The sequence below is a fragment of the Physeter macrocephalus genome, chromosome 5 (assembly GCF_002837175.3).
Source record: "Physeter macrocephalus isolate SW-GA chromosome 5, ASM283717v5, whole genome shotgun sequence".
NCBI lineage: Eukaryota > Metazoa > Chordata > Mammalia > Artiodactyla > Physeteridae > Physeter > Physeter macrocephalus.
In genome coordinates, this window is record NC_041218.1 from 100,657,072 (window position 1) to 100,667,898 (window position 10,827).

Genomic DNA, 10,827 nt, shown 5'->3' on the forward strand with positions numbered 1-10,827 from the left:
TGAGCCTGCGCGTCCGGAGCCTGTGCTCCGCAACGGGAGAGGCCACAGCAGAGGGAGGCCCGCGTACCACCAAAAAAAAAAAAAAAACCTCCACACAAATGCGGGCTCTTCCAGGGAGCATCTTTCTGATCCGGAATGCCCTCCACCCACCCAGCAGCTCCAGAGTAAGCCTCTTCCCTCTCTCTTAGACCATCCTCTACCTTGCCTTCCCTTGGAATCTGCCACCTCCTGTCGTTTCAGGCCAGCCTGAGGCTCTGTTTAGGGTGCCCGGTTGGACTCTGCTCTAGCAATAGGCTTTATCTGCGTCCCTGAGAAGACCCAGGTCACGGATGACTGGCCTGGAGGATGGGCTGCGGAGGCAGCACACGATGGCACTGGAAACGTAAACATTTTTGGTTTTTAGAAGGAAAAAAAAAAAGCACTTTTAAAGTGGAGGGGTGGTATGAAAGCATTTACAAGGATAAAATCTAGCTCCGTATTCATAACCACAACGGGTCCACTAACAGACGTGTCTCAGAGATGCCTGGACCTGGGAGGATGATGCCGGGCTATGCTGACTGAAGTGGCCTGAGCACCCGTTTCTTTTTCCTTACAGTATGAGGGTCACAGATACCTCCAGCCCTTTGCTGGGATCCTTATCCTAAGCAGTGAGGTGGAGAGCTCAGTTCCAGAGAAGGACGGGACAGGAGACAGCCCCGCACTACTGCAGGGGGCTAAATTCCTCACCCCGCCCCCCAATACTCTAAACAAACCAGCACCCCCAAACTCTCAGAATGCCCTCCAGTTGAGAGCCACTGTTTTGGCCCTTCCTGGAGTGGCAGTCTAAGACCCTGACCTCTCCAGCTGGGTGGGCTGCCTAGCTCCTTGGTATTTACCTGTGAAACTTGGTCCTATTCCCTACATTGTGTCATCCCAGCATCTCAGGCTCACCTGGCCATGCTGGGGAAGAAGGCAGGGTACGTGGGTTACATCTCATCTCCGGGTACCTCCAGGGTGGCCCTGGGGCATCCACCTCACCTGTCTGTACCTGCTTCCTCCATCCCCTCGTCTCAGTTGGCGCCTCTGAAAGCCACGTTTGGAATCTGAGTAACAAGATCATCAGCCAGTTGCTCCCAGCCCACCCAGAGGTACAATGGAGGTCAAGGTTGGACCCAGAGCAAGTCCTGAGGAAGGTGTGGGGTTTACAGACAGACAGACGGTCGGATGGACAGATGAGTAAGTCAGGCCGCAGCAGGAGCCCCTGAGCACACAGCTGCGTCCTGGTCCTGGGGCTGAGCGCTCAGTCGTCTTCGATGGTGAGTTCGTGCTTGGTGGCCTCCTCAATGCTCTGAAGCAGGTGGATCTCCCACTGTCTCAGTCGCTCTGTCTGTTAAAAGAAAGGCATCTCTGAGGTCTACCTTGCAGGAGCGCCAACCTTTGCTAGAGACAATCTGTGCTGGAAAAGCAGGTGCCCACCCAGGGCTGCAGACCCTCACACGGGTTGACTTTCGGGCACCATCCAGGACTCACAAGTGAGAGCTGGCCTCGCCGGCCTCCACGGCTCTGCCCCTACGTGCCGGGCACCGTGACCCCGAGACGGAGCTAGCAACCTCCCAGAGGACCGAATCCCAGCGTGTGGACACTCAGGTATGTGAGCGGATGGGGTTAGGACCCCAGGATCTGGGTCTGACAAGGGCACAGAGAGGTCACTGGGGAGGGGACAGGAACAAGGAGGGACCAGCTAGGCATGGGCTGGGAACGTGAGGGGTGGTTGGCACCTGCAGATGAGTGTCTGTGTGAGGCTGTCTAGACAGGCCATTTTCCTGCTGTGTTTTCAAGGGGCTCTTCCAGAGCTGCTCAGGGCAGGGGAGGGAGGGAGAGGGTCCCCAGGACAGCGCGGGGAAGATGGGAGCAGGATGACTTAGGTTGCTGAACAGTTTCATTGCTGCTGAACAATGAAGCTGGAACACTACCATACACCATACACAACAATCAGCTCAAGATGGCTTGAAAACTTGACTGTAAGACCTAAAACCATAAAAATCCATACACAACAATCAGCTCAAGATGGCTTGAAAACGTGAATGTAAGACCTAAAACCCATAAAAATCCTAGAAGAAAATATGGGGGTAAGCTCCTTGACAATGGTCTTTGTGATGATTTTTTCATTTGACACCAAAGCAAAGGCAACAAAAGTAAAAACAAACAAAAGTGGGACTATATCAAACTAAAAAGCTTCTGCTCAGCAAAGGAAACCATCACCAAAATGAAAAGCAACCTATGAAATGGGAGAAAAGATTTGCAAATCGTACCCTATCTGATAAGGGGTTAATATCCAAAATAGATAAAGAATTTATGTAACTCAATAGCCCCAAAGCAAACCCAACTTAAAAATGGGCAGAGGATCTGGCGTGAGAGGCAAGGCGGCAGCGCCCACAGCAGTGCCCCTTCCCGAGAAGCTCCTAGAACACGAGGTCACCAGAAGGACCAGCCGAGGGGCTGGGAAGCAGAGCTCACAGCAGGAAGGGAGCGGGAGACCCTCCACCCACCAGGACCCCGAGGTCGGCCAGAACGGGGGAGCAGGGGAGGCTGCAGGGGCTCGCGGCTGAGGGGCGGACAGAGCAAGGGGCTCTCCAGGGACTCCCACCCCGTGCTGCCTCATCCCTACAGCTAAGGAGTTTGGGGAGCACATGGGAACCGTGGGAGGCACACGTTTCATGGCATAAGCAAAGGTCCTTCTCGTGGGGTCACGGGGACCCCTCAGAGTGGGGGAAGGATGGGGTACAGGCAGGGCCCTGAGCTGGACCATCTCCTCCAGTCCTGGTGACCTCATGATGCCCAGGCCAGGGGCCCGTCAGTGAGGAGAGGGCAGCGTCTGCTCTCTCAGTTGTCACCAGGCTGCTTCCCAGGGGGCCTTGGGCGGGGACCCGAGCTCCAGGGGACGGGTCGGGGTCAGGTCCTACCGCAGCAGCCAGCCTCTGCAGGTCCCGTGGCCTCCTCCTGGCTGCGTTCGGGATCCCGGGCAACCCCAAGTTTGGTGGCGATCTCCTTGCTCGGGGGGACCTGCGCTGCCGCTGCTGCGGCCCCCGGCTGACCGAGGCTGGCACGGGCGGCTCTTCTTCAAAAGCAAAGGGGTCCGAGCTGGATCCTAGCTGCCCACCGGACACCTCAGAAGCCCGGATGGTGGAAAGCCGCCTCTTTCTGGGGGGGGCCTTGGGGCTGAGCTCTCCCGGGGACGAAGAGAGGTCCCGGGGGGAGCGCACAGGCAGTGGGGACCCGCCTGCAGAGCCCCCTTCCTGGAGTGAGGGGACATCGCCCAGTAGCCCTGAGTGCCAGCTGGGGGCAGCTCCCTCTGGGGTGCTGTGCTTTAGGACCCTCGTCAGGGACGTCCGTCTGGTCACGGAAGGAAGGCTCTCATCCTCAGAGGAGCTCAACCCAGGAACCTACCAAAACAGAGCACAGGGGTCAGCATCCTGGAAGGTCTCAGCAAGCGGCGCCTCGGGCCCAGCACCAAGCCCCACCAGGCACATTCCCGAGGTACAACCACCATGAGGCAGACGCTCCAATTCTGGCCCAGCGAGGGAAGCCTCCAGCACCAAGATGAAACCCAGCACAGGACAACACCACGCTCATGCTGTGCCTGCCTTTTCACTAGTTTTGTCTTTTTTTGGTGAAAATTTTAAGCATCCATCAGAAAGATGGTTTTTAAGGATAGGATTGAAAAACAGATGACTTTCAGGTAATGGTTTTTCAGAAAAAAAAAAAAAAGTTTGAAACGCCAATGAAATCATCTCAACATTGAAACTCAACATGAAAAAACAAAACAGCGGTTTTTGGTACGTAAGTGGAATTGTGTTGTGCAGGTGCAGGTGCTGAGAGTGGGGTGAGGTGTGATGCCTTTGAAAAGCCTGATGATATCCCAGTGCCCAACCCCATGACAGACAGCAGCGAGTCCATCGAGGCCACCTTTTTTCTTCTTCCAAAATAAATCCTTGATTAAACCGTTAGAGGTGCTGAAAATACAGTCTAGGGAGGGTTTCTTCCCATGGAAACATTTATTCCACGGAGTGTGCTGCAACGTTCAAAATCTGTTCTCCTGGATATCTCACAGTATTCTTATGAGGTGGGTGTGATCTTCATCAAGTGACTGAGGGGAACGTCAAGGCGGGGTGGGGTGAGTGACCAGAAGCAGGTAAGCAGAAGAGACGAGCTGTGGATCAGAGCTGGTGACGCCCACGTCTGTGGAGGTCTGGCTTCACGCACCAAGATGCCTTGAGCTCCGCCAGAAAGCAGGGAGGAAGGGCCTCCTCCTCCTGGGAGGATGAACTGATCATGATCCTTCACATGGCATCTTCTGTGTAGCCCTTGGGGTCCTTTTGAACATTGTTTCCTTTAGCAAAAATGTTTAGAATGGATTAACGTAACTCTAAATAAAACTGAAAGATAAGATTTACTCCAGAGAATGAGTTGGTATCAGAAACTGCCAAGCTGTCTTCCAAAGTGGCTATGCCATTCTTCCATCCCTTCCATCCCACCAGCAGCGAGGGAGAGTTCTGGTTCCTCCACATCCTCACCAGCATTTGGTACTGTCAGTTAAAATTTTTTTGTTAAATAAATTTATTTATTTTATTTATTTTTGCTGAGTTGGGTCTTCGTTGCTGCGTGCGGGCTTTCTCTAGTTGCGGTGCGCGAGCTTCTCATTGTGGTGGCTTCTCTTGTTGCGGAGCACGGGCTCTAGGTGCACAGGCTTCAGTAGTTGTGGCTCGTGGGCTCTAGAGCTCAGGCTCAGTAGTTGTGGCGCACGGGCTTAGTTGCTCCGCGGCTTGTAGGATCTTCCCAGACCAGGGATCAAACCTGTGTCCCCTGCATTGGCAGGCGGATTCTCAACCACTGCGCCACCAGGGAAGCCCCTAAAATTTTTTTTAAATTTCAGTTTTCTAATAGGTGAGTAGTGGTATCTCATTTGCATAGTGGTTTTCATTTGAATTTCTGTAATGTCTAATGACATTGAACATCTTTTCATTTACTTACCATCTATTTACCTGTTTGGTGAAGTAAAGTTCAAATGTGATTTGCCACATCAAATGCAAAGAGAAAAAACTCACCTATTAAAAGACTCTCAGGTTGGATTAGAAAGAAAATTCAACTCCACACTGTATACAGCAGGATGCACTGAAGATGAGGTGTTCAGAAAGTTTCGAAGTAGAACGATGGCAAAGACGATGAGAGAAGAACAAGTGAAAAAATTCAGGGACTTGACTATTTATATTGGAAAAGGCTGAATTCATGGCAAAATACATTAAGACCACAGAAGTACAGTGTAATAAAAAATAAAAGCCAAAATGCTTTTCTGTTATAATTATCTTTGCACCAGACAGTATAGCATCAACACTCATAGAGCACAATCCAAGGAGAAATAAGGAGAAACAGAAATAAAGTAGTAAGGGTAATTCACTTTTCTTATTTTTTTAGCCCCTGCTAGATCAAGGAGAAAAAGAAATGATCCAAACCCCTTGGAAGATAATCAGCACTTGTCAAAAGAGATTAAGTCTTCCTACTTCAAACAGGGACTGAGATCTCAGAATAAAGACGTGGGATGAGGGGGAAGGCTGGGCTTTTACAAAAAAGAAACTTCAAGCGAAGATATTCTTATTAACAGGAGCTACTTTTAACTACCCCATTTATGAAAGTGAATAAAGAGCCAATAATTCAATTTTGGAAGTTTGATGTTTTTTAATAAAATGATATTGTAACATATTGAAAGCTTACAGAAAAAATGATTTAGTATTGTCTTACAAATATATATACAAAGCTTACAGATAAAAATTAGTATTGTTTGAAAAAGATGGTCTCGACATACATATGGGAATATCATATGGGAAAAGATAGGCTTTCAAAGGAGTAGGGAAGAGAGGTGTTTTTTCTCTTTCTCTTTGCATGTTGTTCTGACTGGCCAGTCATTTGGGAAAAAAACAAAATAATAGTAAAAACATGTTCCTACCTCATACCTTATATAAAATAAATTACAAGGGACTGAATATTATATTCTTTAAAAATTCATAGATTACTAGGAAAAAGCAGAATAATTTTTTAAAATCTAAAACAAAGTTGGATTCTTATTCACATCATTCACCATGATAAATTCCAAATGGATATTTAAATGTAAAAAAGCAAAGCTATATAAGAATTGGAAAGGAAACAGTGGTGAATTCCTCTGTAAATTTGTCAGAAATAAGGCTTTTTAATGGTAACTCATAATACAGAAGCCATAAAAGAAACGAATAAACTAACTATAATTTTTTTAAAAGATGATATACTAAATGAAAAAAAAGATAAAACACAAGTTCTAGAAAAGATAAATAAGGTGTTAATTTTCTAATATCTAGGAAAAAACTGACAACCTAATGGATAAACATGCAAGGACCCTTAACAGTGTTTTATATACAATTTTTTTTTTAATATACGGATAAGGAAAGATCTCTGTTTTAGGTAGAGTCCTTTTGTACAGAGGGAAAAAAAGAATCTAAAGATAGTTCCAGAAGAGGCTAAAAACATGATGTTTACTTATGCTGCCGGCTGGACAGAGGGGGGCGGGAGTCACTGTGTACCTGTTTATGCTTTTTTATTTTGAAACCACGGGCACGTATTACCTCTTTACAAATGAAAGAGAGAAAAGAAAGCCCTACTTGGCTGGTGAAGAGACAGGCACACCGAGACTCAGAATTCCCCCCCCAGGAATCCCCTGGTTGGGACGGAAGTGGTTGAGGGGTCCCGAGTCAGCTGGTGCCACTGGAGCCAAAATACAGGGTCATGAAGGTCAGGTTTTGAACTTCCCCTGGGGCCCGCGACCTAATTGTGCAGCCCCGCTTTCCATCTCGCTTCTGGAGCAAAAGGCGTTGCATGGGTTCCCCTCCGCTGCCCACTGCTTCCCTGGGCCTCCGGGCTTTCCCCAGGGAGGCCGAGACCCAGGACAGAGGGTTTGGGGGAAGAGGGGCGCGGGGGGCGGGGGGCAGAACAAGGGAATCCCCTCTGATGTCTCTGGGAGGGCGCATTGGCTGCCGTGCCTGCGCAATAGGGGCCTCCGAGCACAGGTCGCCCGTCGGGGACGAAGGTGGGCCCGGGGCTCAGGACGAGGGGAGTCGTGCAGCGACTCCGGCCGAGGACCAGGAGGCCCCCTGATGCCAGCGCGGGACCTGCCCGACCCACCCGGGAGCTCAGGCGGGACCTGCTGCTGCCTCAGCCGGCGGCAGGAGCGGGTGCCCCGCTACCTCGGCCGCCTGCAGCGCCCCTCCCCTCCTGCCTGGTCCCCGGCACCCCGCCAGCCCCCCACCCCGCAGCCCCATCGTGCCCCGGCTTACCTGCGCCCCGGGCACGCCCAGAAGCCTCCCTCTCCACCTCCCCACCTCGACCCAGCCTGCGCGCCCGCATCCCCCCGCCTCGCCCCCATCCTGCCCTGGGCTACCTGCGCCCCGGGGTCCATCCTGCTTCCCAGCGGGGACCAGATGCCTTGGCGAGCTGCAGTGCACGGAGAGTCCCTGCGCCCTGAAGTACCCGCGCGATCCACACGGCAGGCCCACGCAGGCGTGCAAGAGCCCACCTGTGTGCAGTCTCCCCTTGATGACCCCGCAGGCGCAAGAGCCACGCAGGGGTGGAGCCCCGAGCCTTGAGCGGCTCCACCTGGCAGGTTCCTCTGTGTGCAACTTGGTTGTGTGTCCAGGCCTTCAGGAAGTCAGGGCCCACGGGTGCCCCCAACAATGAGCCAAGGGGGGGTGCCCTCACGGTGTGCCAAGTGGTTTACCAACATTGCCACCACGTCCTAAAGGAGTGGAGATCGTCGCCCCACCTTAGTCCCCAAGGCATCCAAGACCAGAGATATGCCCTGTCGTGACTGGAGTGCAGAGTCAGAAGGTAGAACAGCTGAGGGTGACCGCAGCAATCGGACTCGGAAGTCCCAAACTTGAGCTGATTGGAACCACTCCGGGGCCTGTTGGAGCCCCAGCTGGGCGCAGCCGCAAGGAGGTCTGCACGAGGACCCATAATTGGCATTTCTAACGACTCCCAGGTGACGCTGAGTGAATGAACGGTAACACCACTTAGAATGCTGGTCACTTAACACACTAACCTCCCACCTTGGCTTCAGCATCTTGGCGGGTGGGGAGGGGCTGAAGGGAGGACGCAGCCGAGAAGAGCAACAGCTGCCATCCTGACCCCGCAGCCTGCGAACGTTGGATCTGAGACATGATCTCAGCCTCAGAGGAGCCCAGAGCAGCATGTTTATTATCCCCATTTCAGTGAGGAGAAGACTAAGCCGGGGGGTAGCTGCTCAAGATCATTTATGGGCGCCTAGCAGAACCACTAAATCCTCACCCTCTGACAAACCTGTTCTCGGGAAAGATCTGATAAACTCATTCACTCTCAGGTGTGACTAATAATACTTTAAAATGAACAACAACAACAAAAAAGACGAGAACCCCGGACTGTCTGACTCCAAAATCAGCACTCTTTGCCCTTGCTACTCTTCTGGTATTTTTAAAAAGTATTATCCATCTGAACTTTGCCACTAAGCTGCTGTGTGATTTTGGGTGGTTGGATTTTTGTCCCCGTTCTCTCCTTTGTCTTTAAATGGAGGCAATATCTGAGGTCACATCCTAATGCTTTGAGATCCCTGAATCCTGGAGGCGCCCAAGAGTGGTGAAGGAGATTGTCAGAGACAGGGGTTCTACTGGGGACCCATCCCCTTCTGTTAGCACAGACCATTACACGGGGGAAGCTCTCCAGGCTCAGGTGCTGCGGGTGGTGGTGGAAGGGGGCCCTCGCCACCCTGCCGCTTGGGCTCTCGGTGGCCACAGCCCTCCCGGAGGGCAGGTCAGCTTTCAGCATTGGGTGCAAGGCTTGAGAGTACGCACGACCTTTGAAGGGGCAGTTCCACCTACAGAAGCATCGGGAGACAATCAGACCAAGTAGTCACTCATTTCCTGTTACGTCTGTGGAGCGTTAACTTTAAGAGCCCTGATAGAAGTGCACACACATCTAAGGACAGGAATGCTCTGCAGCCAGTAATCTGTGTGTCAACATGTGTGTGTACGTGTGCATGTATGTACACACATGTATGCTTGTGTATGTAAATACACACTGTAGACAAAATGTTCATAATATAGTAAATGAAAAAATGCTGTAGAACAGACGGTATAGTGTGGTCCCGTTTTAAAAATCACACATACACACACACACACACACACACACACACACACACACACACATCCAAAAAGAGATTCATGGAAATGGGAACATTGGTAATATCTAGGAGGTAACATGATGGGAAATTTTAACATCACTTAAATCCATTTTACGTTTTTCTAAAAAGAACATGTAATTAGTAAATAATAATTTAAAAAGAAAGCTCACCTGGTACAGTCCATCATTTTCCAGATGGGCAAACTGAAGATTGCAGAGAGGGAAGAGTTTGCCCAAAGTCCTGGAGTGAATAAGGTGGGAGCTGCCTGGACACTGTCCAGCATCCTGAGGTCTGGCCCAATGTTTTCTTGCTGCATCAGTACACCCCCAGGGTCCCCCTGACCTCATGGCACCTGGGCACACTGCTTTGAGTATAACGTAAGGCTCTTTTGTTTGTGTTTGTGAATAAAAACATTATGAAATCTTCAGTGTGTGTCCAGAGTCGCATTAGCCAAGCACACAGTGTTACCTGTCAGCAGTGCCCTTCACTACAGCATCGGGCAGCCCTCTAGGGAGACGTGCGGGGCCCGGCCATGCACAGGGGCCCTGCGGGGACTCCAAGCCTGGCCCACGGCAGGAACGGACCCATACCCTCCGAGCTCCCGATCTTTGCCCAGAGCCCGCTACATTCCTTGTGTTGACTCCCAGAAGCCCGATTCCCCTCTCTGTGCAGGTGAGGACCTGGAGAGGCTGAGCTCAAGTGTGATTCAAGTCCAAGTTGCGGGCACGCACATGCCTGCTAGTCTGCCGCACTGAAAGCTGCATTACGGATACAAATCATGCTCTTGGTGTAAGAAGGGCTGCTTCAGAGCCTGGCTCTGGTCATTTAGAAGGTGTGGGCCCAGGACAATGAGAGTCACCCCCCTGTGTGTTCCGATCATGTGTAGGAATTCCTCAGTACGATGCTTGGCACATGGTAGATACTCAGCAACCGGCAGCATCTTTTGTCAGCACGCCTGCTGCCCATGCTGGTAGAGTTGTCATGCTTCACCGGTGGTTTCCATTTCCACCTCACACTGGTGCCTCTTCTGAACTCCAGCACAATGAATTACTTACTGTTTCCGTATTGTATATATTTTTCTTTTCTGTAGAGTATGATGTTTTGGCACCTTACAAACCTTTCTGGCTGGGAGAGACTGGCCTTCCCTGGCTAGCCAATTCTTGGAGATAGAAAAGGGCTCAACCAGGAGCATGTTTTTTTTTGTTTGTTTTTTTTTAATTTAATTTTATTTATTTTTTTATACAGCAAGTTCTTATTAGTTATCTATTTTATACATATTAGTGTATACATGTCAATCCCAATGTCCCAATTCATCCCACCACTGCCACATATATGCATTAATATATCATATTTCTTTTTCTTTAGCATCTTTATTGGAGTATAATTGCTTTACAATGGTGTGTTATTTTCTGCTGTATAATAAAGTGAATCAGCTATACATATACATATGTCCCCATATCCCCTCCCTCTTGCGTCTCCCTCCCACCCTCCCTATCTGGCCCCTCTAGGTGGTCACAAAGCACCGAGCTGATCTCCCTGTGCTATGAGGCTGCTTCCTACTAGCTATCTAGTTTACATCTGGTAGTGTATATATGTCCATGCACCAGGAGCAT

The 10,827-nt window shown here is 50.4% G+C and overlaps 1 protein-coding gene across 1 annotated transcript; it reads right to left on the reverse strand.

Moving 5' to 3' along the window:
• Positions 1-1,279: 1,279 nt before the first annotated feature.
• On the reverse strand, positions 1,280-9,978 carry CCDC201 (coiled-coil domain containing 201). The gene is given in 5 exon segments (XM_055084673.1): positions 1,280-1,366; positions 2,943-3,422; positions 9,385-9,435; positions 9,437-9,524; positions 9,950-9,978. Coding segments are annotated over 5 exon segments (735 nt in total).
• Positions 9,979-10,827: the final 849 nt, after the last annotated feature.